Below are 27,970 nucleotides of genomic sequence, written 5' to 3'. Positions count from 1 at the left end.
GAGGGGTCCTGATGTTTTGGGCACCTGCTCTGGGCTGGTACTGGAGACTCATTCAATCAGGTGGTTTATAAATGGAGGAGCTGAGACTCTACAGGGCCAGGGTGAGCAAACAAGTAGGCAAGGCTGTGGGGGGCTGGTGGGGGGCCTTGCCAGCCAGACCTCCCACTGCGAGGTCATGTTGGTGCTCTCCCCTGAGGCAGTGGGGACTGGGAAGCTTGGTTTTTATTATTGCCATTATCACTGGTGGTGTTTTGTTAATTTTCTGCACTGGGGTGGGATGTGGGGACTTCCACTTCCAAAGACGCCCTGGGCAGGGGTGGTGGCTCGGAGGTGGGGGGCAGGGAGACTGTTTAAGGCTTTTGAGGTCCACAGGGCTGCAGGTGGTGGGGTGAGGGGACCCAGGAGAGCTCCAGAGGGAACCTGGCAGATAACACTGTGGGGCTTAGGTGGTGCCTGTGGGGGCGAGGTGTGGCAGGTGGCCATTCTTCTGCCCCCATTTGAAGATACACAGGCACCACCACACAGTCTCCCATTGTGGGACGGACTCCCAGGCCACGCCTGGGACCTGGTGTCAGTGAAGACTGCCCTTCACTCCCTCCTCCCAGCGTGTCCTGAGCTCACTGCAGTGCGTACCGCCACGGTGCCCTGTCTCCACGGCGAGCATCTGCCATCCAGGAGCAGTAAAGATCTCCGCTTCACAGATGAGGAAACTGAGGCCCAGAGAATTCAGGTGACTTACCCCAGATCAGAGGGTTAGATCTGTTTGGGATTTAAATCCACGTCTGCCAGGCTCTTTTCTAACCATGTGACCGTCTAGTTACTTACTGTATTTGGGCCTCAAATTCTCCACCCACAAGATGGGGGTAATAAGAGGACCCACATCATAGTCGTGAGAGGCTTGCTTGAGATTGTCTTGTGTGGGGCTGGTCGAGGTGTCTGGTGTAAGTTTGTGCTCCAGAAACACTCCTTCTTCTGATCTCATGTTACCTGGAGAAGAGAAGGTTCCAGGAGTATGACTGAGTTTCCACATCACTGAAGGGCCCCTCCGTGGGGAAGGGAGAATGGACTCCCTCTGGGTAGCTTCTGAGTGCTGGAAGGGGCCCGGGGGAGAAGTTACAAGGGGCCCTTTTGTTTGTTTTGTTTCTTTTAGGCTTGAGACAGGAGGTGCTTCCCAGAGCCTAGGGGCTGCCCTAGGGGAGCAGGTGTCCCCATGGTTGCGGTGGGGGGAGGCTTCCTGTCCTGGAGAGGACTATGGAGAAGGCCCCGAGGAGGGGATTCTTGTGGGGCCTGGAGGGCAGGAGGCGACAGGTGGGGCCTTGGAGTCCCAGCTTCTTAGGGACTGGGAGTCCTGCATCCTGCGGCTAATCGGGTCTTCATGTGTGTGATTTGTTCATCACACAGTGAAGGGCCCATTTCTGGGACACTTCATGGCCTTCCAAGTACTGTCACACCCACTGTCCCATTTGGTCCTCACCGACGTGCCAGCGAGGGTGCCGCGCTGACGCGGCCCTGGCAGGCAGGGTGGGCCACTGACTCCCCTGCCAGCCAGGGCCTGCCGTCTCTGCCCTGTCACCCTCGGGCACAGCGCATGCCCCTTTGTCTCCCCCACTTACCCACTTTCCTTCCAGAACAGCCAGCTTCTCAGCAAACCTAGCTGTGTGGCTTTCTGGTGTGTGTGTGTGTGTCTCGGAGGCTCCGTTTCTTCATCTCTAAGTCAGGAGGACAGCTGTGGCCCTGCCTCCCCGCAGGGAGGCTCTGTGGCTCGGCCGGGGTGAGGTGGGCCTGGGTGGGCAGCCAGTGGACGAGTTGGAGGGGCCCCCCTGCCCGTGTGGGGCCAGAGCCCTCTGAGCCTGACTCCCCCGATGGAGAACGGGCATTGTGGTCCCATGCAGCCCCCCTGCTCCCAGCCTGCATCCCTGTGCTGCCCCAGTTTGACGTGGCAATCCCCAAGGCAGCCGGGCTTTCCATCACCGGAGACTCCTTACAGGCCTCACGAGATGCCCGGGACCCCTCTGTGGGAATTCTGCTCAGCGGGCTGGAGAGACCTGCCTGCACAACCCAGAAACACTTCTCCTGCACATGTGGGGTTTTCCTGTCCGGGTCAGAGCTGTTGGGCTAGTGGGCGTGTGCATGTGTGGTGTGTGTGTGTGTGCGTGCACGCACGTGTGTGTGGCATGTAGTGTGTGGGGTGTATATGTGGTGTGTGCAAATGTGTGTGTAGTGTGTATGGTGTGTTGTGTAGTGTGTATAGTGTGTGTGTTGTGTGTAGCGCGTGTAGTGTGTATGTGTGGTGTGTGTTGTATATATGTGTGTTGTGTGTAGTTTGGGTGTGGTGTGTAGTGTGTATAGTGTGTAGTGTGGGTGTGGTGTGTAGTGTGTGTACATATGTGTGTTTAGTGTGTGTTGTGTGTGTGGTGTGTATATGTGTGTTGTGTATAGTGTGGGTGTACTGTGTATAGTGTATGTGTAGTGTGTTTATATATGTGGTTGTGTAGTGTGTGTGTGGTGTGTAGTGTATATATGTGTGTGGTGTGTAGTGTGGGTGTACTGTGTATAGCGTGTGTGTAGGTGTGTGTGGTGTGTAGTGTGTGTGTACTGTATGTGTGGTATGTGTAGTGTGCGTAGCGCGCGTGTGTGTGTAGCGTGTGTGTAGCATGTGTGGGGGCATGTGTGTGTAGCGTGTGTGTGTGTGTAGCCTGTGTGTAGTGTGTGTGTGGTGTGTAGTGTATGTGTAGCATGTGTGTGTAGCGCGGGTGTGTGGGTGTGGTGTGTGTATAGCATGTGTGTAGTGTGTGTGGGGGGGTGGGTGTGTAGCATGTGTGTAGTGTGTAGCGTGGTGTGTGGGTGTGGTGTGTGTAGTGTGTGTAGCGTGTGTGTGGGAGCGTGTGTGTGTAGCGTGTGTATAACGTGTGTGGGGGCATGTGTGTGTAGCGCGGGTGTGTGGGTGTGGTGTGTGTGGTGTGTGTGTACTGCAGGTGTGTGTGTGTGTGTGTGTGTGTGTGTGTGTGTGTGTGTGTGTGTGGCGCGCATCTCTGGGAGCCCCGCTGCCGGCCCTGGACTCTGCAGAGCGCCTGCCCGGAGCCACACACCTTCATCTCCCGCCCTGGCTGCGGCGGTGGAGGCTGGGAGGCCGGGGTTCCAACTGGGGGGCAGGGGGGTCGGGGGGGAGCTGGGGAGAGCCGCTGCTGCCCCGTCACCTCACAGAGCGGAGAGAGACCCTCTGTCCCTGAGGGCACGCACTGCATTCACGGGGTGCCACATGACCCAGTCACCCCCCGAAGCCCCCCCATCACATTGGCCCGTACAGGTCTGCCACATGAGGTGGGGCACGCGGACGTGGGGGGTGTGGGGGGGCGTGCGGGGTGTCTGTGCGCGCTGCGCGTGCGGGGCCTGCACTGCAGCCGCCCCTCCCTGCCACACCGGGGCTCTCAGGGGCTCGCCTGGCCGCAGGAGGAGCAACCTGGGCCCGAGGAGGAAGTCTGCAGGGCGCGGCCCCGTGGCGCTCAGGTCGGCAGCTGGGAGAGTGCCCCAGCGGCCTGAGTCCCCAGCTGGCGGGAGCGGGTGGCCCTGTCTGCAGGGAGGGGCTGGACGTCTGGGGCTTGCGTGGGCCCCTGGGATGGCAGGATCCTAAAAAGCAAGGCGAGGGGGGGACCCCAGCTGCTGTGATGAATGACATCATCTGCTGGACAGTGGGAGCCGGCGCGGGGCCCATGGCGTCCTCGTGGGGTGCTGTCCACTCCAGGGCCTCTGAAGCCCCAGGTAAGCTCCGCTGACCACCTGCTGAGAGGAGGGGAGCCTCCGGGTCTCCTCTCCCCTCTGGGTTGCCTCTCCCTCTGTGACCCCAGGCAGGCAGGTAAGCCCCTGACCTGTGTGGGCTTCAGTTTCCCCATCTGTAAATGGAGTTTGTCTCCTGTGACCACCCCCGCCCCTGCAGGCCTGCAGGCCCGGAGATGGTGGAGCAAAGGCACCTAGAGTCATCCGGTGTGGCTTGGGCCACGACGATCCCCCCTGCACCTTGCCTCTGGGGATAAAGGAGGCGTGGAGGAGGTGTGGCCCGAGGTGAGTCCTGGGGACGGTCAGGAGAACAGACGGTGTAGCTTGCTAACCTTGTATGTAAAGCACGAGATAACAGGCTCCGAGAGAGGGGCTGGCGATTTGCCTGTGGTGTGGTGTGCACTAGCCTCGGGCGATATTTGCGGAGCCTCCGTGGGGCTTCTCTGTCAGTACTGGGCTGTGCCGTCTGCTCAGTGGGCTGTCATGAGTTTGGAAAGCCCCTGGTACGGAGTGGGCACCGAGCTCATCTCAGGTCGGAGAATGACCTGTTGTTGCTCCCACGGGGGAGGCCCTCGTGGAGATCAGCAGCTGTGGGGCTGATTGTAAGGATACCAAGTGGCACCCTGAGCCTCGGGCCGGACCAGCCATGGTGTGTTCCTGGCAAGGAAGCCAGCCGCATGGGGCCCACCGAAAGCCCCGAGTTTGTCTTAAGCCCATAGCTTTGGGCACTGTCTCCTTCTGTGTCCCCGCATCTCAACCTTTACTGAGGCCCGGGCCTGAGAGTGAGTGTTGGTGTTAGTTCATTGCAGGCTCGGTGTTTGCTCACTGGAATTTATTCATCTTGGAAACACAGAGCTTGGAGTTTGGGCGGAGCACTGGGAGAGGCCCTACAAAGATGGAAGTCAAGATCCCACCCTCACAGGGGCTGACAGACGGGCAAACAGGCCAGCCCTCAGCCACCCTGGCAGCTCAGAGGAGGTGCCCGACCATGGGCTCATTGGGGGAGGCTTCCTGGAGGAGGCAAGAACTGGGCCGTCCGTCCCCAGGCATGGCCCGCCTTCTGGGTGTCTGGCCTGTCCCGCTGCCGTCTGTCTCTGCCCTTTGGCCCTTCTGCTTCTTGGGGCCTTGAAAGGCAGGCTGGGAGACTAGGGGGCCTTGGGGTCCAGCTGGCCAGGGTGTCTGAGAACAACTGGAGTCTGGGACTGGCCCTGAGACTGCCAGCCGCTGCTCTCGTGGTCCCCCAGATGCTCCTGGTGTGCTGTCTCCGCATGGGCCGGGTCTCCTCTCCCCCGCTCCCCTGGGCTTGCTGTCCCAGGGCCTCCCTGAGGAGTAGAACTGTTTCACTGCCTGCATCTCGTGTGCTGTGCTGCCTCGGGTGGGTGCTTGACCTCCCTGAGGCCCAGATGCCTCCTCTGCTGCGCCTTCCTCCCTGGCATCTTCAGTGTTCCTGGGAGGGTCTGCTGGGGAAGGAAATGGGCCTTCAGGTTGTACTAGGGCCACTGAGAAGCTGGGACAGCGTGACACCAGATGGGCCACACCTTGACGTGGCCCCTTCCAATGGTGCCTAGGCTTAGCACCTGTTTTCCTAACCTTCGTGGAGATTACTGGGAGGCTGGCCTTGCTCCTCCTAATAAGTTTGGCTTCATTTTGTTCGGTGAGTGTCTTCACTGGGCTGAGCATGGCTACGGATCGCAGCAATCCCCACACATCCCTGTGAGGCCAGTGCCATGGATCCCATTAAACAGATGGGAATACCAAGGTGTAGAGAAGTTCCGTGACTCTTCCAGAACCATCCAGTCAGCAAAGCATGAGCTGAGAGGACACACTTAACTGTGCAGGATAGCCCTTTGCTGGGGGACAGCACTTTTCCGGCCCTACAGAACGGCCAGCTCTGTCCCAGGGGGTGTGGCCCGTGTCCTCTCTTCTCGGGTGACCTTCCCCTTGCAGGCAGCCCTTAGAGACTCAGGCAGAGCTGCAGCTGTGTCCGGCTGTGCCTGGAGAGCTGGTCAGCCTCCAGACCAGGCTGTCGCGGCACTGGGGACAGGGCCCACGTGCTTTTCCTTCAGCTTCTTTCTGGTCTCTTTCCCAGCTTTACCCAGATGGTTTTCTGAAACTTGCTTACGTTCCTTTGGAAAAATGGCATCATTTTTTTTTTTTTTTCTGTAAAGCAGGAATAGAAATAGAAAATTGATTTATCAGGAAGAGTATAAAGAAGAAGATAAATATCACTTGTCGCTCGGGCCATCACGGCTAACATTTGGGAGGCCTGGCTGTCTGGTCCTCACTGCTGTGTCCCCAGGGCCTGGTGCCCAACAGATACTCAAAAAATATTTGTGACCAAATGGAAACAGTGAATGAGTATTTCTGAAAACTGAGATCAGAAATTATATTTGTTCTTTGGCTCTGTGACATTCACCTTCTCCTTTGGTGTCATTTACTTAACCATCCCTTTGGATGAGCATTGGGTTGCTGGGAAGAACACCTGTGTGTATGGAGAGGCCATATCTCTGGTGAGTCCTTACAGTGCATTCCTAGAGGTGGTGTCGTTGGGCCATGGGACGGAATCAAGGGGAGAGAAGCCTCCCCCATTCTGGTGCAGGATCTGAAGAGTGCTTCCTGCCGTCTCTTTGGGGTGGGGCGCCTTCTGAGTGCTGCTGTGCTGGTAAGGGCAGGCAGGTCAGAGCAGCAAGGAATGAATTATGGATTATGCTCTCATAAGTCACATCAGAGCAAATGGAGTTCATACTTATCTGCAGACACAATGTACCTTTCTGGAATCAATCAGTGGGGATGCTGATTCCCCCTGAATAATCCTGCGTGGCGTGTTGAGAAATGCTGCTCCCTCCTGTTCGAGAGGAGTATCACTGGCTTCCACCTCTGCCTTCCCAATCGGCTGGTTTGCACAAACATCCCAGTGCCCCTGGGCACGCTGGACCTCAGCTCACAGGCATTGCGGGTCTGCCGCTGGCCGGAAGTGCCGGCATCTGTGAGACCCCACCCAGCTCCCTGTCTGCCTGCCTGTCTCCCGACTCCCACCCCACAAAGCGGCTCCTGCTGAGGCCACTGACCCCCTATTCCTGAATCTGGTGGCCAGTTTCCCCTCCTCATCTTGACCACCTCCTAAAACCCCTTCTTCCCTGAGCCTCTCTGGTCCTCCTTCTGTCTCCAGGCTGCTGGTGTCCGATCTTCCTTGCTGATTTCATGTCTTCTGTTCCACTCCAAAGCCTGGCATTCCTCCATGCTGGAATGTTCTCCTCTTATTCTGCATTCTCTCCCAAGGCGATCTAATCTCATGGCCACCACTGAATCACTCTGTGGCCTTAGGTAGCTTACTAACCCTCTCTGTGCCTGGATTTTTTTCTCATCTCTAAGATGGGCCTAATATCTGTACCTATCTCTCCAGGTGCTGTGAGGACTATATGCTCCCCAACTCCTATCACAGGGCTTGACAGATAATAAGTGCTTCATTCATTCATTCATTCATTCATTCATTCATTCATTCAACAAATGCTTCTGGAGTGCCTCCTGCATGCTGAGCTCTGAGTCCAGGCACAGAGGATGCAGCGAGAATAAAACCGACCCAGGCCCTGCTTGCTTGGAGCTCGCATCATGGCGTAGCATGGTTTGTCATATGGAAAAGAGCAAGAAGGCAGAGCAAGGGGCCTGGGGAATGAGAGATGTGCTGTCAGAGGCAGGGCAGCGTGGCGTCAGGCTGGCCCAGGGCTCGGGGTTTGGATTCTGGGTTCAGACTCACCACGTCCAGCCCAGCTGCGGAGCTTGACTGCGTTAATGCTGTTGCCTCACCTTGGCTATGTGACTCTTGCTAGCACTCAGCCTCTCTGTGCCTCAGTTCCTCATCTGTGACACTGGGCAACCTCACCTACCTCACAGGGCAGTTGTGCGGATTAACGAAGGGTGGTCTAGGTGTCACACCCAGGATGCAGCGGTACTAGATGTCACTCCAGGCCTTGTTTTAAGGGCTTGGGCTTTGCCACCATGTGGGCTGTGAGGGTAGCCCTACCAAACGAAGGGCCCGGGCCTCCCCAGGAGGAATGTGAATGCTGGTGATGCTGTTAGCTCATCACGACGCCCCTGTCAACTGGGCAGCCGCTTGGGCCTGGCCTGGCAAGCATAGAGGCCTGGAGGGACTGCAGGCGCTTCCACTGGGTGCAGAGCTAGCGGCTCAGGGTGACCAGTGCTGTGCTAGTCTGGGGTCGGGGAGAGGGAGCCACCGACCTTTATGAAGTCAAAAAGGCCATTTTTCAGAGTGCAATCCTCAGATCCTACTCCAGAGTCACCTGGGAGTGTGGATGGAGCATCCGGATTCCTCGGTCCCACCATGCACCTCATGCTCTGAGCTCAGGGCTCCACAGGGACCCGCATTTTGGAACAAGCACCCTTGGTAACTGGGGCTCACTGACGGCTACAGCTGCTGGTTTACAGGTTGCTTGGGGGTGGTGGTGTGATCCCCTCTCGAGAAGGACAGAGGTGCACCAGAACTGCTGAGGGTGTGTTCGCCCAGGAGCATCACCTGGGTGCTCGTGAGAAATGCAAATCAGATTCTCTGGGGTGGGCGCAAGACTCTCCACCTTTACGAGCTTCCGAGAGATTGTGTGGCATCCAGTGTGAGAAGCACTAGGTCAGTGTTGTGAATGGCGGGGCCTCCGTGGGATGAGCAGGTGCGTGGCCCAGGCAGGGAGACCTCAGCCAGCGCTGGCTGCCGTTGTGTTTGAGTGCTCAGGCCAGGACGCCAGCCTCTCTGTCTCTCTGCTAACCTGGACTCCCTCCTCCCCAGCGTCCCAAGTGATGGTGGTTTACACGGAGGACAAGCTGAGCCCTGCACACCTGGTTAGCACGGCGGAGCCCGTAGCTGCACCTGCTGGCTGGTGGGTGTGAACCAAGGGATCTCAGCGTCTCAAGCCAAGAGGAAGCATGTCTAAGAAGAGCCGGAACAAGGGCGAGAGGCCCGAGATGGAGGCTGACGCCGTGCAAATGGCTAACGAGGAGCTGCGGGCCAAGCTGACGAGCATTCAGATCGAGTTCCAGCAGGAGAAGAGCAAGGTGGGAGGGGTGCGGGCCCCCTTGCTCCACGGAGGAGGGGGCGCTGCGAGTTCCCTGGCGGGGGTCTTCCCAGGCTGGGGTTGGGGGTGGGCGCTCAACCTTTGCGCCTCACCTTGCCCCTTGGTGAAATGGGTATACCATCAGTGGTGGTACCACGTGGGTTCCAGTCCTGGCCCCCTCCTGTCTCATTGTGACCTTGGACCAGCTCCATCACTGTCCATCCATGCCATAGCGCCCTCACCTGAAAGATGGGGTCACAACTGCCCCCCCCGCCCCCGATGGACCTGTGGGTAGGAGTTAGGAGGCGAGGGTACTAAAGAGCTTCCGGCAGAGTCTGGGTCTGGGATGGGGCTGTTGAGCTCTCGTGGGGCGAGAACGAGCTTTGGGGCTGGTCAGTACAGTGCCAGGTTGGGTGCCAGGCAGACTGTAGGCATCCAGGTCAAGTGCAGCTGTGACGGGCAGCCTGGCACCGTGGAGGAATAATAACCAGTCAGTTCAAAGTCCTAAAGATCCGGTGTCATGGATTCAGAACACAGCCCATCAGTGTTGTCACTCGGGTGGTTTGAAGGCCAAGCAGGACGGGGCTCTGTGGTGTCTGTGGGCGAAGAGAAGGGGGTGGAGCTTGCTCTCCGGCAGCCTGAGTGGCCGAGGGTCTGGCCTGTTCCGGGCAGGGTGGGGGAGGTTATACCCAGGCCCTGAGGTGGTGTGCCTTCCAGCCCTGCCCGCAGCACCGGGAGCCTTGGGAGGGACTGCTGGGGAATTGGCGTAGGTGTCCGTCTTGTTGAGCGCACTGGGACTGGGCAGCAGCAGGGGGCCAGATGGGGTCCAGCTCCCAGGTGGGGAGGGGCTGGGGCCTGGGCCCTGACTCAGTCCCCTGCTCAGGACAGCGCCATGGAGAGCAGAGGTAGAGGCCAGGACCTGGAGGAGAGGAAGGTTGGACTCCTGGAGCTTGGGGACAGATGTGCCCCCTCCCATCCCCAGACACTCAGGGCCCCACGCCTGGGGCGGTCCCCCTCTGCCAACCTGTCCACGCTTTGTACAGCTCAGGAGGGATTCACCTGCTGGGATCCCTTGGGGCTGGCAGGCCCCACCCCGAAGTAGCATCAGCAGCTGTGGCCACCGGGAAGCAGAGGTCGTTCTGCCAGGGCTCCATCCCACCCCCACCACCTGACTCACCCTGAGGTCTCGGGGCAAGCCATGTGACCACCCGTGCCTCAATTTTCCCCTTTGTTACATGGGGTCCTCTGATGTGCCTGCCTCCCTGAGTCATCTGAAGAATGGGACAGTCACACACGTGTGTTGCCTGTCACACACAGTCACCCGGCACTTGGCTGTGACATTTATTACGTGTCTACTATGCAGGTCATGCCAGGTGCCTTCGACGGCCTCCTGACCTTGGCAGTGACCTGTGAGGTCCGGCGGGGGGGGGGCTTTCTCCAGTTGATAGGTGAGCAAACTGAGGGTCAGAGAGGAGAGGTGACTTGCCCAGGTCAACTAGCTTGCCGGGGCCACCATCACAAAGCACCACAGACTTGGTGGCTTAAACAACAAGAAATTTATTCTGGAGGTTGGAAGTGGTAGATGAAGGTGTGGGCAAGTTGGTTTCTCCTGGGGTAACTCCCTCCTGGGCATGGAGATGGTCATCTTCTCCCCCGTGTCCTCACATGGCTGTCCCCATCTCTTCTTTTAAGGACACCGGTCATAATGGACCAGGGCCCACACAGATGACCTCATATGACTTAATTACATCTTTTCAGATTTAATCTCCAAATACAGTCACCTTCTGTGGTCACGCGGGTTGGGACCTCCATTGGGAATTTGGGGGACACACCTCCACCCATAACAGCAGGTCTCAGCACAGGTGTAGGTGGTGGCACTGGGTTGGGAGCCAGGCCGCCTCCCTGCGGGGCACGCCCTGGCTGCCTGATTTCTCAGCCCAGCCACCCCCACGGCCCCTCGGGAGGGCTTTCCCCGTGTCGCTGCTTGGGGAATTTCTGTTCTCAGAGCAGTCAGCAATGTGCTTATGGGCTGGTAGGAAAAACAGAAATAGAAACTTTACAGTTGCGTTTAAATGATATTTTTATATGATCTTATAAAATTGTAATTGATGCTGCAGTTAAAGTGTTGTCATTTTCCCAGAGGATCCTGTTGAACACCGTAGGACGAGGGGAAGTGCTAACTGTATCTGTTGATTCATTCATTCAGCAAGCCCCTGTGCCATCGCTCCGTGTTGCACGGGAAATATTAGGACACGGAGTAGGGGCAAGAGAGCCCAGGAAGGCTTCACAGAGGCCGTTTGGAGCCGGCTCCTAAGGCTTTTGCTGGCTAGTGAGCCAGGGAATGGTGCTTACATGGTCCCAAGTGTCCGGCAACACCCATGAGTTCCTGACTTGCCGAGGCCCGGGTCTGGGGTGGGCAGGGGCAGAGTTGGGGTGTTATTGGTTGGGAGGTGGCTGCCACAGTCAGGGTGGTGGCAGGGAGTGGGAGAAGCGACCAGGCCTGGAAATGGGGAGCCAGCACTGACAGATCGGACGAGGAGTGGGGCGGGGAGGGGGGGGCAGGGAGGCTGACTTCCCTGCTCCAGCCCAAGCTTCCCCACGCCAGCCGCCCTCCCCACCTCCCCCCGGGTGCGGCCCCTCCCAGTCAGTTTGCTCTTGCCTCATCTGGAGCCAAGGGCTGCTGAGTGGCGGGTGTGGGCCCCTCCGTCCTGCTGTGCCTCTGGACTTGGGGAATAGCTTGGAGGCGTCTGGCAGGTGAAGTGCCGGCCGCTTTTTAGACTTGCTTAGCTCGATGGAGTAAGGAGCAGGTGCTCTGTACACTGTGGGCCAACCCAGCCTTGCTCTGCTGGACTTGGGTTGTGGCCCCTGGGCTCGGCCCTCGGCTCCTCAGGGCAGAGCCGGTGGGACCCAGCGGGGCTTTCTCCCTTGACCTCGTCTTTTGTCAGCATCCCTGCCTTACACACGGTGTGGCCTGGCCGGTCTCAGCAGGCCCACCCTGCACCCCTCCACATTCTTTCCTCCTTGTCCACATGTGAGCAAACTGCCCTTTATCCACTCATCTGCCTTTGGCTTTCCTCCGCCCGAGTCCTCGTGGGTAGCTGCTGCTGTCCCGTTTCAGAGTATCTAGTCAGAGTTCTTCAGAGAGGCACGGAACCACACCAATCAGTGTGTGTGTGTGTGTGTGTGTGTGTGTGTGTGTGTGTGTGTGTGTGTGTGTGTGGATGGGGAGGGAGAAGGAGACAGATATTTTTTTAAGAAGTTGGCTCACATGATTACGGAGGCTGACAAGTCTGAACTTTGCAGAGCAGGCAGCTGGAGATTTCAGCAAGAGTTGATGTTGCAGTCATGAGTCTGAAGCAGTCTGGAGGCTGAATTCCTTTCTCATCCTGGAGCTCAGCCTTTTCTCTTGAGGCCACCAACAGATTGGGTGAGGCCCAGCCTCGTTATGAAGGGTCAGCTCCTTTACTCAAGGTCTGCTGACTTAAATGTGAATCACATCTTAAAAAAAAATACCTTCACAGCAACATCTACATTGGTGTTTGGCCAAATGACCTGATCCCATGGCCCTGCCAAGTTGACCTGTGACACTAACTGTCTTGAGGCTCAGTATCCCACATCAGTGCAGGCTGGGGTTGCGACCAGTCCCCTCCTTCCGACTCAGGTCCTTGTCAGCAATAACCAGGGAAATCAGAAGAGTGTGACCTCCCAGAAAGGACAGTGCCAGAAACATTTAATGCCTTGCTGGGGCAATCATGTTCAGTATTTAAACTTCTGGTTCATTGGCACTCAATCCATTAGGAAAAGACTCCTACTTCCAGCCCTGGGAGAGGTAGACCCAGAACTGATGGGGTCCCCCATTTTATTTCTGTGGTTGAGCGTATTCGACACAAGGAGATGCTGATCTTGTGTCTGCCTGGGCTGGTTTTGCTTCTTTCTCTGCTGTTGTAAGTGAGGGCTGATCAATACCCAGGCTCAGTGTGTAAAACTCCTCACCCAAAATTAACTTCAACATGTCTGGGGAAACCTGCCGCCTCCCACGGAAGTAGCTTGTCCTCGGTGCGATATAGTCGGTTTCTGTTTTCTGGAAACTGGTGTGATTTAGAAAGCGAATGGATTGGCAAGGGTTCCTGCCGAGTGTGTGTTTTGTGTGATCCTTGAAAAGGTTGAATAAAGCATTTTGGAGTGTTTTAAGAAAATACTCCTTTGGCACATTTTACAAAGCAATGTTTTAAGTTTTGCTGATTCGATAAATACACTCAGGCGGGGTTGGCAGCCTGGTGTCTGCGGAGCCAGGCCCTGGGGCCAGGTGCTTGGGGGTGAGCGTGGCTCCGTCCCCTGCTGGCTCCTGCCCGCGGGCAGGTCGCCACTGCTACTTTCCAGCAAAACAGGTACCTCCCTCTCAAGGCTCCTAGGAGTTAAAGTGGGGGAACCGTGGGAGCCCCCAGCCTATGGAGGGGGCAGCTTAGTAAGGGTGGTTGCTCCCCGCATGCCCCTCTCTGCCCCCATCTTCTCATCCTCCCTAAGTCCCCAGTCCAGTGCGTAGGCCCTGGAAAGGTATTTCTGGAGTGAAATATGTTCCTCTTTGGTGAGAGATGATCTCTGCCTGTGTGTCTTGTGTTTTGCGATAGATAAATTGTGCTCTCTTGTGAATCTCCAAATTGGTAGAGATGTCAAAGTCTTGACTGTCCTCTCCAGCATCTTCAGATGTTTTTTCCACCTCTAGAGAAATTCTCAAGAAAATAGTAGGAAATATAGTAGGAAGGAAAAGAGGTGGGGTTGGTGAGGGTCAGGACTGTGGGGGTGGCATGAGGGGGAATTGGGGTGCAGGGACCTGGGGAGGGTCACGGGGCCCTTGTGCCCAAAGTGGCATGGGGAGGTGGCTGCTGGGTCTGGCTGGCTCCCCCAGCTCTGACCCTGACCACCTCTCCCGGGGCTCCGGCCACAGGTGGGCAAACTGCGCGAGCGGCTGCAGGAGGCCAAGCTGGAGCGGGAGCAGGAACAGCGGCGGCACACGGCCTACATCTCAGAGCTCAGGGCCAAGCTGCATGAGGAGAAGACCAAGGAGCTGCAGGCACTGCGCGAGGTGCTCATCCGGCAGCACGAGCAGGAGGCGGCGCGCACGGCCAAGATCAAGGAGGGCGAGCTGCAGCGGCTGCAGGCCACGCTGAATGTGCTGCGGGACGGCGCGGCCGACAAGGTCAAGACGGCGCTGCTGGCCGAGGCGCGAGAGGAGGCGCGCAGGACCTTTGATGGCGAGCGCCTACGGCTGCAGCAGGAAATCCTGGAGCTCAAGGCTGCACGCAAGCAGGCCGAGGAGGCGCTCAGCAACTGCATGCAGGCCGACAAGACCAAGGCGGCGGACCTGCGCGCTGCCTACCAGGCACACCAGGACGAGGTGCACCGCATCAAGCGTGAATGCGAGCGTGACATCCGCAGGCTGGTACGTGCTGCCTGCACCCCTTCCCAGCTGGCCTGCATGCACCCTTTTCTTCCCGCCCACATGCATCCTTTCCTTCATGCATTCTTTCCTCCCCCGCTTGCATGCATCCTTTCCTTCCCATAGGTGTGCAGTGAAAGCAAGAGTTTTGAGGACCCACTGCGCAACAGACGTGGTTCTATGCACGGGGCTTCTAGCAAAGCCCCTCCCCGTCCTAGTGGTGGTAAAGAGGCTTTGGGCAGTTAGAACTCTTCCTGCTAGGTGTCGGATCCTTGGTATTTCATGGAACAGCTCAGAAGCACAAGTTTCTCACCTGTAAAATGAGGTTAATAGATAAGGGGCAGGGTTATTGGAAGAAAGGACTGTGGAAGCTTATTGAAGTGCTGGGCATTTATTTATTCATTTCATTAATAAACCGGAGCACATTTATACCTCCAGGTAAGACGAGTACATAGGAATAGGCCAGCCATTCTGTTGCAACAACTGGGGAAGACCATAAATTGCCAATAATAGTATTTTTAAAGACTGGAGGGCTATGGAAGTTCTGAGGTCTAGAAGAGCTAAAATCTCAAAGGGAGGAATGAGAGCCTGCCCAAGTGAGCCGACAGTTACCAGCCACTGTCTTCCCTGGGGGGCATTTGCTCATCCTGGGTGTGGGCTGGGGATTGGGCTTCCCCCAGCAAAGAGACTCCACCAGGGCTGAGAGAGGTGAGCAGGGCTTTTTGCCATCTCTCAGGGTCAACATGACAGATAGGAAACTAGAGGATCCCACACATGGGGCCGGTTTGCATTCTAAAATATTCACTGAGTTCTGGGGTGATGTGGGAGGCCAGTGAGGCTGGGCAGAAAGGCAGAGTGAAATCTCCCAGAGCCATACCATACTTAGGAAACAAAGCTGGCCAGCCGGAGGGGCTGCGACAGGCACCCCACCAGTCTGCCCTTCGGGACGACTGTCGGACTTGGAGCCTGTGCGCTGCAGAAGGTTGAAAAGGCAAGTAAGCTAAGCTTCTCAGACTAGAGTCAATGACAGCAACAATAGTGATATTTATAAGAGGTGCGTCTTGATTATGGGGACAAGGTTAGACTGAAAACTGTAAGGATGAACATAGGTACAACATCCAAACACTAAGCAAAAGAAAGCTGGTCTGACTGTATTCATGCCAAAGATCTTAAGGCAAGGAGTAAAACTAAAGAAAAGTAGGGACAATTCTTAATAATAAAGGGGTCAATTCTTAATAGCACTTAATAACAAAACTTCAAAATGTGCAAAAGAGAAACATCAAAATTAAAGGAGAAACAAATCCACAGTTATAGTTGGAGAATAGCACTCTGTCTCAGCAAGTGATAGAACGCATAGGTAATAGATGAACAAAGATACGTAAGATTTAAACAGTACAGTGAACTGACTGGAGCTATACTGACAGAACACAGTATTTTAGTAGCTGCAGATACGATTCTTTTCAAGGGGACATACACACTTTCTTTCAAAAATTGTGTTCTTTAGAATAAAACAGATTTTAGACAAAAAGGAAGAAAGAGTAAAAATCAAACTTCCAAGCTTCCATCTCGAGAAGAAAGAAAAAGAACAGCAAATTAATCTCTGAGAAAGCAGAATGAAGGGCCTTAAAGAGCAGGAATCACTGAAGTAAATCAGTAAAGAAAATCAACACATCAAAAGTTATTAGAATAGGTCAACTGATAAGCTCTGAGGAACACGGATGAAGGGACAAAGAGACAAATCCCCAGTATACAGACCGTAAAAGGGGCACTACCACAGCCCCTACAGAAACGAAAGAGACAGTACATGTACTTTGTGAACAGCATATCTAACTTGGATGAAGTGGGCAGATCTCTTGAACAAGTACAACTTAACCAGACTGACACTATAAGAAATAGAAAATGTGAGTAGTCCTGTGGCTGTTCAAATTAAATCTGTAATTAATAGTTTTCCCACAATGAAAAGCCCAAGCCCAGAGGCTTCACAAGTAAATTCTTCTAAGTATTTAAGGAAGAAATAAAACTAATTACACAGACTCTTCCAGAAAAGCGAAATTGGGAACATATTCTAATTCATTTTATGAAGGCAGCATAACTCTGATCCCAAAACCAATGATACAAAAAGAAAAGAAAAAATGTAAATCGTCCTTTGTAAACATAGACATGAGTACTAAATAAAATATTAACAAATAAAATCCAGCAATATATAGATTAGGGAGGATGTGGAGCAGTGGGAACATTCAGATGCTGCTGTTGGGATCGTCAAATGCTATGACCACTTTGGAAAATGATTTGGCAGTTTCTTAAAACAACAATTTATGCTGCCCAGCACTTCTACCCACCAGGGGTAGACCCAAGGGAAATGAAAACACGCGTTTACATACAGATGAGAACGTGATCACAGCAGTGCTATTTGTAATGGTAAAAACGTGGAAGCAAGCAACCTACATGTCTATCAGTTGGGGGATGGACAAAAGGTGCTCTATTCATATAATGGACAGCTACTTGGCAGTAAGAAGGAGAGGAATACTGAGGGTGTAAACAGCACCCACCGTGATGAAATACTCTGTCAGGATGGCCCTCTATAGAGCAAACAGAGTTGTTATTCCTCCCATTTAATATTTATTTGCCTGAGTTCCAGCACTAGCCTAGGCACCAGAGCATCAGAGAAAAATAAGATGTGGGCCTAGACAGCAGAGAGCTGACAGTCAACCAGGTGACGGAGCATGAACAGGTTATTATAGTGTGAGGAGGTCAGTTTGATGACAGGACCGTGCCAGCTCAAAAGGCAGCAAAGAAGAGCAGGTGGTGACTCTGGTACGTGAACCCAGGAGTCATTTCCACAGAGGAAGTGAGCTGGGTTTTGAAGGATGAATAGGAGTTTGTCTGGTGATGGGAGACCATTTCGTGCAGAGGGGAAAACCCTGGAGGTAAGAAGGAGCACAGTGTGATCATTTTTCCTGTAAATTTAAAATAGCCATGGTGATGTTTGGTACTTGGATTCCCAGTAAAATATTAAATGAAAATACAGTGGAACCTGCCATTGTCAAGGATGAGAGACTTCATTTTCTTCCCTTTAACAAAAATTTTAAAATTATGAAATGTTTCTGGGGCGCCTGGCTGGCTCAGTCGGTTAATCATCCGACTCTTGATTTCGGCTCAGATCATGATCTCAGGGTCATGGGATCGAGCCCCAGGTCGAGTTCTGTGCTGGGTGTGGAGACTGCTTGAGATTCTCTCTCTCCCTCTCCCTCTGCTTTTCTCACTCTCTCCCTCTCTAAAAAAAAAATTATGAAATGTTTCTGACAAAAAGGATAGAGGAGATAATGAACCGTTATGTACCCATCACACATTTCATGAACAGAAACATCACAGGCACTATTGAAACCCCCTGCCCGCTCCAGGCTCCTGCCCTGAATTTGGAGTGCATGATTCCATTTCTTGTGCATGCAGCTCTAAAGGGTACACCATATTCCAATGACTTGTGGTCAAGGTCACATTGCCGAAGGATGGTCTCATGCCCTGGGGGACGTCCTCTGGCAGACCCCATCATAGCATACAGGGTTTGGGGGGCAGAATAATGATGGAAGGCATTTTGCTTGCATGCTATCTTTTCTCCTAATGGACTCTCAGGCGTGGGCACAATATCAAATGCCCTCCGCGTGGTTTAAAAACTGCCCTCTGTGGCGTCCTGTGGAGCACAAAAGGAGTCGGGCCAGGGATGTGGCTGTGGGGGTGGGGAGGACGGATGGCTGAGCAGCGGATGATGTTGCTGGGGCACAGGGACTTTGCCCGTTCTCCCTGTTGGGTTTCTGTACATAGACTTGTTTGCAGAAAGTGGTTCTTTACCCGCTGTCTCATTTTGTGGACTAGGAAGCCAGTCCAGGGAAAGTGACTTCACAAGCAGAGTCCCTGTGACCTGGCCTGGTCACTCACTCGTTGGCAGTACCAAGCTCCTCTGTGTGCCCGGTCCTGGCCTGGCCCGGATCCCACCATGCCTGTGACAAGCTCTAGCAGTGCAGGTGGCCAGGAAGGCAAGGGGCAGGACACTTCGATGACAGGCCCTTAGAATGTTTTCTGGTGGCAGGAACCTCTTTTTTTTTTTTTTCTTTAAAAAGTTTTGGTCATTGGAGGACATGGTCATTCATTCCCCACCCTCAATACCTGAAAGATTTTGAGATTCCAAAGGCTCCAAAGAGTAGAACTGCCACCTTCCTGGGGAGATAGTGAGTATCTCAGCATGGGGAATGTGTAAGTAGAGGCTGGGGGAGGGACCCTCTGTGGGAGACCCTGTCCAGCTGTCCAACTTGAGATCGGTCACCCGACTGGTCAGTTTGCATCTTACCAATCCAGCACTGGGAGCAGCAAGAGGAGATACACTGATTTTAAATTTCTAACTTATAGAAAATCTAAGCACATACTGATACTGAGTTCTCAGAAATAATCTCTGGCTCCTTTTCTCTTCATGTGTGTTTGTGTGTGGGGGTACATTATCACATCAGGGGAAGGCGAGCATTTGGAGAAGGTCTGCTCTGGGTGCAAATCCAGTCTTGTTCACTGGGTGAGCCCAATCAAGTTGCTTACCATCTCTGAACCTGTGGCGCCTCATCTACAAAATGGGACTAATCACATACCTGCCCCACGGTGATGAGAATCAAGTGAACTCCAGCTTATCACTTCTGTAACAGGAGGCCCGTAAACTATGTTCCTCTCTTGCAGGAGAAATTCGTGTTGAAAGTAAATAAAATGGGGGAAGGGACTGCTTGAGCTTAATTTAAAATAAACTCAAGGATTTGATGTCTGTTTCCGTTTCAGCACTAAACAGGAATATCCTCAATTCAGGTGTTCTCGGCGTGTGTGTGGTTTTCCCTTAAAATGGACACTTGAAGAATAGAGGGACACGAACAAGTGTCCATTTCTCTGTTATCCTGCAGTTTGGAAAATGTCACTCCTCAGGCAGGCCTGTTGCTCATGGCAACGTGTTCGGAAGGTGGCCTGCACTTCATTTCTTCATCAACTGGATCGGATTAGAAATGCAGGAAGGCCTTTGGACCCCTGCTTGCACATTTAACATACCTCATAAGAGAAGCAAATAAGAAAAGGCAGTTATGGTCCACATGGGGCAGTGACACCACTTTCTGGATTTGTTTCCTAGACCAGTTAGGCTTTGGCCTGGTTGCACATAACGGACGACCCCCCGCCCCCCGCCCCAGTCCACTGGGGCTTAACAGTTGGAAGTTTATTTCTCTCTCATGTACAAAGTCTGGAAAGGGTCGCCACAGGGCTCATGAGGGACTAGGGTACCTCCCAGCTTTGGCCTCAGAATGGGCTCTGGGATGTGGCTCTGGTCCTCATGGCCCCTCATCCCTGCTGAGTGCCAGCCATCACACTGTCATCCCAGGTTGGCAGTAGGAGGGCAGATGAAGAAGGGCGTGGTCTTCCCTGAAGTTCCATACACTTCCCCTTCTGGCACTTGGGCCAGCACTTACTCACTTAGCCTCACCTAGTTGCAGTGGGGACCAGGAAATGTCCTTCTGCTGAGTGCACAGTAGCCCTTAACAAATCCAAGTCTGGCCCTCTGTTCATCTTCCAGGGCTGCCGTGACAAATTACTGCCAGCTCAGTAGCTTAAAACCAGAATGTATCCTCTCGTGGTGGTGGAGGCCGGAAGTCTGAAATCAAGGGGTCAGTAGGACGGTGCTCCCCTCCAGCTTCTGGGGGAGAGTCCTTTCTTGCCCCTTCCGGCTTCCGGTGGTGGCTGGGAATCCTTGGCTTGTGGCCGCTCCATTCCCAGCTCTGCTGCCACCCGGCCTTCTCCTCCCCTGTGTGTCTTTGGCCCCCTTCTCGCAGGGACCCCAGGAGTAGATCCAGGGCTCACCCTAATCTGGCGTGACCTCATCTTCACTTACTTACATCATCATCCCATCTGCGGAGACCCCTTTTCCAAATAAGATCACGTTCTGACTTTTAGGGTGGACGTGAAATCTGGGTGAACCCTAGTCACTGATGACAGGGACCAAAGAGAGTGAGAACGGGTGTTGGGGTAGCAGCCTGGGCTTCATTTTTTGTTCCTTGAACTTTGGGGCAGAGTGGGGCTAACAAAGTTACTCGCATGTTGGTGGGCATGTTGGGAGCTGACCAGATAAAGGTTTTCACTGGGACAAATGTCCTGGTGGATGTGGGACTGACGGGACAGTGTGGGCTCTGCAGACGGGGCCCTCCGTTGGCATCACGGCTCTGCTGCTCTCGAGAGCCTGGGCACATGCATCGCTCTGGGCCTCCGCTGGCCGTAAGGGGGTGAATGCCATCTACTGTGAGGGTCTTCCGAAGACCCCGAGAGAGTGTGTCTCGTCAGTACACGCATAGTACTGAGCTCACACTGGCGTATGAGAAGGAAGGAACAGCCATCTCCCAGTTGGTGTGCTTTCCCAAACTGTGTCAGGCTCTTTTGGTTGCAAGTGACAGAAATTCCACCTGGAACCAGCTTGCACCGTCATCTGTCAGCCTCTGTAACTGAAGGAGTGGGATGAGCTCCGGGCACAGCTCCCGAGGCGCTCACGCCCTCCAGGGTCCAGGGCTGGCAGGCTCTGCTCGGCCTCCTGCTGCGTCATTCTCAGCCGTCTGGGCTCTCACATCGCGCTGTGCCGGACCCCCGTCCTCACACACACAGCCCAGAGAAAATCTCCTTTTTGGCTCCGAATAAGGAGGAACAAAAGTGTCCTAGCTATGTTGTCTCCAGGCTGTTGGCTCTGATTGCATCACGAATCCATCCCCAACCAATTACTGTCAGGGGGCGGGGCATGTGGGTGGTGTGAGCCAATCAGGACCTGCCCTGGAAACTGGAATGGCTTCGGTCCCACCCCTCTCCTAAAGCCTATGCTGAGACCAGGAGCTAGGAGAAGGAATGGCTTCACACTCGGGTGTTGCAGGTCGGGGAATCTCAACAGCAGAGATTCATGGCCTCGTCAGGGTCCTGGGGGCAGGGGGTAGGGTGGCTAAGAACTCAGCCTGGGAATCGACAGAAAGTCGACAGATCGAGAGCCTGCCATTGGCTGTGTGAGCTTGGCGAGTCTCCTACCCTTGGGGACCTCCAGACTCTGGCTGGGGAAATAGAACAGCTTAGCAGATGTGGACTCCAGAAGCCATTCTGCATTGTCCATTTGTTCCTGGAAGTCATATCTGCTGGTGGCGACTGTTTTCTAGGAACCTCTCCTGTGGTGATGGGTGTAAGCCCTCTGCTCATTACCTGGGGTAAGTGGGGAATTGGCACTTTTCTAGGCGCAGAATTTGGGATTCCAGAATTGTCTTGCTTGCCATGCTGTTGCTTTGTGTGGGAGGAGCTAGTGTAATGCATGGTGAGGGCTTCATTTCTGGGCTCCAGTGCAAAGCAAGAAGTGTGTGGCCTGGATGCTGCGGGCGATCCTACATATTAACTTGCACCCCCCACCCCCCCAATGATTCCTGCACTTTATTTTTTTCTGCCGGCAGTAATCACTCTCCGATCTACTGTAGTGTTGACTTATTTATTATGTTTATTGGCTACCTCCCCCTCTAGAATGGAAGCTCTGAGGGCAGGGACTCTGGCCTGTTTTGCTCACAGAGGTTTCCCAGTACCCATTGATGGCACCTGGCTCAGTATTTGTTGCATTAATGAAAGCAGGTGAGTGGTTTACATTAATGAACTACTTTCACATACTTCTTACTGCTTCTGGACTGGCATCAGCGGTGGGGACAATGTCTTCTGCATCCTTAAGGATTCTTCCCTACAGCCTGGAGGTGCTTCTCCCCATGCAGAGGGCATTTGGCCCAGGCGGGGAGCTCCTGGTGGGTCGCCACCAGGGGGAGCCATGGGCACGTTCTGCAGCTGCTTCAGGAACGCACCTGGCAGGCCCTGGGCTGGATCCAGGAGACGGTCACACGGGGCTGGGGAATGGGGGAAGGGGGGCACACTTTTTACTCTCCAAGAAAGGTGACTCAGAGAGTTTTCCAGAACTGAAGGACTCTGCTTGAACACCTCCCAGTATTTGGGGGTATCAATTACACCTTCTATTATATTTGATTAGTGTTTAACGGTCTGCTGTTTAAATAAGATAGCCTTATGTTCACCGGGAGCTAACATAGATTAGTGGTGGCAGCCAACACTGAACGCAGCTTATAGTATGCCAGGAATCTGCACTAAAATCTAAATCTCCACAACTGGACAGGATAGGTTCTAGAATGGTCTCCGTGTCCCCACTTTACAGAGGCTGAGGCTGGGTCCGACAGGTGGCCCTGCCTGTGTGTCAGAAGGTCACACAGTGTGTGTCTGGGGTGGGGGGGCGTTTGAGCCTGCTTTCGTCTGCTGCCCAGGCTTTTAACCAGCATTTTTCGTCATGGCGGTCATCGTCTGGATTCGAGGTGCATGATTCACAAGGAAGAGGGTGTAGATCACAATCAGCTTTAATTCATCACCCCGAGTGTGCTGAGTGGGAAGGGCATTTGTATTCCTCTCCTGTGACTTTCTTTTTTTACCCCCCCATTTGGTCTTTTTTAAAAAATTATTATGTTATGTTAGTCACCATACAATACATCATTAGTTTTTGATGTGGTGATCCACGATCCATTGTTTTCGTATAACACCCAGTGTTCCATGCAGTACGTGCCCTTCTTAATACCCATCACCAGGCTAACCCATCCCCCCACCCCCCTCCTCTCTAAAACCCTGTTTGTTTCTCAGAGTCCATAGTCTCTCATGGTTCATCTCTCCCTCCGATTCCCCCCCTTCATTTTTCCCTTCCTTCTCCTAGTATCTCCCTGCTATTCTTTATGTTCCACAAATAAGTGAAACCATATGATAATTGACTTTCTCTGCTTGACTTACTTCACTTAGCATAATCTCCTCCAGTCCCCATCCATGTGGATGTAAAAGTTGGGTATTCCTCCTTTCTGATGGCTGAGTAATATTCCGTTGTATATATGGACCACATCTTCTTTGCAAATGACACTACAGATAAAGGGCTGGTATCCAAGATCTATAAAGAACTTCTCAAACTCAACACCCAAAAAACAAATAATCAAGTCAAAAAGTGGGCAGAAGACATGAAAAGACACTTCTCTGAAGAAGACATACAAATGGCTAACAGACACATGAAAAAATGTTCATCATCATTAGCCATCAGGAAATTCAAATCAAAACCACATTGAGATACCACCTTACACCAGTTAGAATGGCAAAAATGGACAGGGAAAGAAACAACAAATGTTGGAGAGGTTGTGGAAAAAGGGGAACCCTCTTACACTGTTGGTGGGAATGCAAGTTGTACAGCCACTCTGGGAAAACAGTGTGGAGGTTCCTCAAAAAATTAAAAACAGAGCTACCCTATGACCCAGCAATTGCACTGCTGGGTATTTACCCCAAAGACACAGACGTGGTGAAAAGAAGGGCCATCTGCACCCCAATGTTCATAGCAGCAGTGTCCCAATAGCCAAACTGTGGAAGGAGCCGAGATGCCCCTCAACAGATGAATGGATAAAGAAGATGTGGTCCCGTGACTTTCTTAACGCATGACCACAAACTTCGTGGCTTAAAACTACAGAAGTGGATTCTTGCACAGTCCAGAGGCCAGAAGTCAGAAATCAAGATGTGGGTAGGGCCGTGCCCCTCTGGAGGCTCTGGGCGGGGAGGCTCCTTCCCTCCTCTCCCAGCTCCTGGGGCTCCTGGTGCTGCACCCCTCTGTCCTCCCTCTTCACCTGACCTCCTCCCTGTGGCTTCTCTTCTCTGTCCCTGGCCTCTCTTCTTACAACGGCACTCGTCGGTGGATTTAGGACCTACCCAGTTAATCCAGGACGATCTCCTCATTTTACTATCTTTAACTTAATGATGTCTGCAAAGACCCTTTCCCCAAATGAGGTCACATTCACAGGAATCTGAGGTGAGGATGTTGGCATGTCTTTTTAGGGACCACAGTTCAGACATCTACAGTATTCATTCATTTTCTCAATGTCTGAGTATGTAAAGGAGACAAAGTCTAGGAAGAACAGGTGCTACTGTTTGTGGACACCTACTATGTGCCATTGGACAACTCTCATCAGAGCTAGCGTCTATTGAATGCCTGCCCCATGCCGGTTGCTTTCCTCGTGTTAACATGTTTAATTCTCAAAACATCCCTAGTATTTATGTGCTGTTCTTATCCCCATTTCACAGATGAGAACACTGAGGTGCAGGAGGAAATCAGGGAACATGACCCAGGTGATGGGGCCGGGAAGTGGTGGGGTCAAGGCCCAGTGGCCCAGTTCCCCACCAGCCTGCTTGTCTCTGCTCCCCTTTTGAGTGGATATTCCTATGACCTCTTTTCTATGTGCAGAAGCTGAGGTGTAGAGAGGTTATGTGGCTTGGCCAAGGTCACACAGCTTGCCAACGGGTCTTAGTGCCCGGTCCATAATTTCTTGCCCTGGACACTGTGCTTGCTTTTTCCACTGTGCCAAGTTGTTGATCTCATCTGGCTGTAACTTGTAGGCTGGGTGATCAAAGCACCAGAGTGTTGCATTGCTTCCATCCTTCCGTGCATGCCCCCCCGCCCCCAGATATGTATTAAGTAGCACCGCAGATAGCATATCCTGCAGACTTTATCTATAGGGGATTTCGTCAAAATCGGCCTTACTAAAGCATTGGTGTTCTTTTCAGAACTTTTTGTGTGCCTTAGGTCAAGTAGCATTTATTCCTAAATCCCATGATGATAGAGTCATCCCTGTAGCTGAAACTCTTGTGGTTTTTGTCAATGAATGAAACCCCAGTGCTCGGGAACTTCTCCCTGTTAAAGCCTGCCTCAGTTTCCCAGGGCTGCTGTAATGAAGGACCACGGACTGGGTGGCTGAGGCAACAGGAATTTACTGGCTTGTAGTTTTGGAGGCAGGAGGTCTGAGATCCGGGTGGCACGGGGCTGTGCTCTCCGAAGGCGCAGGGAGGAGCCGGGCTTGTTGCTTCTGGCTACTGGGGCTGCAGATAGTCCATGACGTTCCCGGGCTCCTGGGTCCATCCCTGTGGCCCCTGCCCTCCATCTCCACCCAGCCTTCTTCCTGTGTGTCTGTGTGTCCGTTCCTCTCTTCTAAGGACGCGGTCATAAGGGCCCGCCCTGCTCCAGGGTGACCTTCTCCTAACTTATTATATCTGCAACTATCCTTTCTCAAATGACATCATGTTCTCAGGTTCTAGGAAGGACATGGATTTGGGGGTTGCAAACCCTAGTACAGCACCCTTACTGGGGCAGTTTCCCAGCTTTCGGCTTTGTGTGTGGAATCAGTGCAAGTCTATGGCGCAGGGCCAAAGCTTTCTCTTCTGTAAGCTTCTTTCTGCTTGGTGTCCTCTGGAGAACACGGGACAGGAGCAGGCCGGGCGAACCGGGGCTTACTTGAAGGTTTGCACGTGGAGAGGCTGAGGTCCTTTAGAGACCCCAGCATAGATGTCGAGTAACCAGTTCGTTCTATGAATCTGGTGCTCTGCAAGAAGTCAGGGCCTGGGGAATACGTTGGGGTGTCAGCAGCAGATGGGGGCAGTTAATACTGTGGATGAGGACATGGCTGCCTGGGGAAAGGGTACAGACTGGGGAGAGGGCCAGGCCTTGGAAACTCCAGACTTTGATGGCAGCCAGAGCAAGGTGAGTCTGTAAAGATAGAAACCAAGCTCTCATGGCAGAGGGCTGGAGGTGGGTGGGGGGAGAGGTTCATGGGCCAGATGCTGGTGAGAAGGATGGAGGGCAGAAAGTTGTCCTGTGGGTTTGAGGGGCCAGGGGAGCATTGAAGACCTTAGCAGGAGCTATTTTGGTGGAGGGATGGGAGCTGTGACCAGACAGGAGAGGCTTGGGGAGTGAGTGGGAGACGAGACCCACCAACTCTGTGAAGAAGCTGAGCTGCGGGGGATGAGGTGGCTGGAGGGGGCTGAGGGGGGGGGTCAGGATTTTATTTTCTTTCATTAAGATGAGAGAGACATGATCATAGATATCTTTCACCGGTAAGTGTCTAGTTGGCCATATAGATCACTGAACCCATAGCGTCTCTGCTCCTTTGTGCTCAGGGGAGCAGGGCCTGGGCCATGGGCTGTGGTCTCTCTATGTCCTGAGTTTTCTGAGTTCAGCTGACCCAAGTCCATGGTCCTGCTTAACCGTTTCCTGGGCCTCAGGCCAACGAGGGAGAGATTTCCCTGGTTGCGAGCCCCTAGATTGATGGCTTATTCTTTCTCTTTTGCAGATGGATGAGATCAGAGGAAAGGACCGTGTGATTCTGGCCTTGGAGAAGGAACTTGGGGTTCAGACAGGTCAGACCCAGAAGCTGCTTCTTCAGAAGGAGGCTTTGGATGAGCAGTTGGTTCAGGTCAAAGAGGCAGAACGGTACCACAGTAGCCCAAAGAGAGAGCTCCCGCCTGGGATAGGGGACATGGCAGAGCTCATGGGCGTCCAGGTGAGGGGACGGCGGCAGGTGCAAGCGCCGGGGCCTGCCCTTCTTTCTATGGGTCATTCTTCTGGTTACCTTGCCTGCCGCCGCCTCACACCCTTCCTCCCTCCCATCCGTCCATCTGTCCTGCCCTCCCCCCCTCCCTAAACGAGCTGACATTCATGATGTGCCAGGCCCAGGCCTGGGGATATAGAGGTGAGCATCCAACTGCCTGTGCCTCCAGCCGTCTTGAGCTCAGTGGACAAGCAGGAAATGACATCTGAGCCGCGTGTGCGATAGGAGCATAGGAAGGGGGCCCGGTCCTGAAGTCGGAGTCCTGGTAGGGGCTTAGCCAGCAGGAAAGGGCTTTGGGGGCAATGGCTTGGTGCTTAATGTGCACAGAGGAGGCTGAAGCAGCATGCACTCATTCACTCATTCAATCACCACATATGTGAATGTCTGTCATGCATGCTCTGTGCAGATCCCATATGGGGTGCTGGCATTTCGGTGGTCAGCAAGATTGGCCCAGTGGGTTTGAGGAATGTCCTAGCATGGCCATGATGGGCCTTTGTAAGAGAGGCCCAGTGGATGGGGGCTCAGACGTGAAGGTCCCCAGAGACCACATTTGGCTGTTCGGGAGCCATTGGAGGGCCTTGTTGCCTTGTCACTTGGAGATGAAGTCTTCCTGTGAGTCCCTGGTGGGACCTGGGGTGCCGGTCTGTGTGGCTCAACTTCAGGGAGCCCCACCTGGCGTTGGGCCTCCCAGTGAGGAGCTCTTGGTCACATCCCATGGGTTTTCTGAGAGTGCTTGGAGTCCTGTAAGCTTCTTCAAAGTACATTTGTATCTTGACGTTTTTCTTAGGACCAGCATATGGACGAGCGAGACGTGCGGCGATTCCAGCTAAAAATTGCCGAGCTGAACTCGGTGATACGGAAGCTGGAGGACAGAAATACCCTTCTGGCAGACGAGAGGAACGAACTGGTAATCAGCCCCCTGAGGCACAGACGGTGCCCTTGTAGCGCATGAGGAAGTCGCCCCAGGGCCACAAAGCCTGCCTTGAACACATAGTGTGGAGGCCTTCTGGTTTTCTTTACTTTCTTTCTCATTAATCTCTGATTAAAAATCTAGCACATGCTCAGTGAAGAATGCTGAGACTGCCCTTTGTTTCTACAGGAATTTATCCGGAGCAAACAGTTGGAGGGAGATTTGGGGAGTGTGGACAGTCTGTTCACTACAGTGTTGTTTATGCTAGCGACCAAAACTGACCCGAAACAAAACAAAAGCCCAATTGTTCAAT

General features: G+C 53.6%; 1 protein-coding gene across 1 annotated transcript in view; it reads left to right on the top strand.

Annotated features, from left to right (window-relative positions):
* JAKMIP1 (janus kinase and microtubule interacting protein 1) overlaps positions 1-27,970 on the top strand; it is a 108,602-nt gene that overhangs the window by 35,946 nt on the left and 44,686 nt on the right. The window contains exons 2-5 of the mRNA XM_088020883.1: positions 8,570-8,835; positions 13,780-14,274; positions 26,490-26,699; positions 27,535-27,654. Of these exons, the coding sequence (XP_087877009.1) occupies positions 8,707-8,835; positions 13,780-14,274; positions 26,490-26,699; positions 27,535-27,654 (954 nt within the window). The 5' untranslated portion in view covers positions 8,570-8,706. The remainder of the gene's footprint in view (positions 1-8,569; positions 8,836-13,779; positions 14,275-26,489; positions 26,700-27,534; positions 27,655-27,970) is intronic.

The sequence above is a fragment of the Eumetopias jubatus genome, unplaced genomic scaffold (genome assembly GCF_037043125.1).
Source record: "Eumetopias jubatus isolate StellerSeaLion01/CBP00866 unplaced genomic scaffold, mEumJub1_p1.0 scaffold_2, whole genome shotgun sequence".
NCBI classification, from domain to species: domain Eukaryota; kingdom Metazoa; phylum Chordata; class Mammalia; order Carnivora; family Otariidae; genus Eumetopias; species Eumetopias jubatus.
This window is presented reverse-complemented; position numbering and strand designations above follow the sequence as displayed.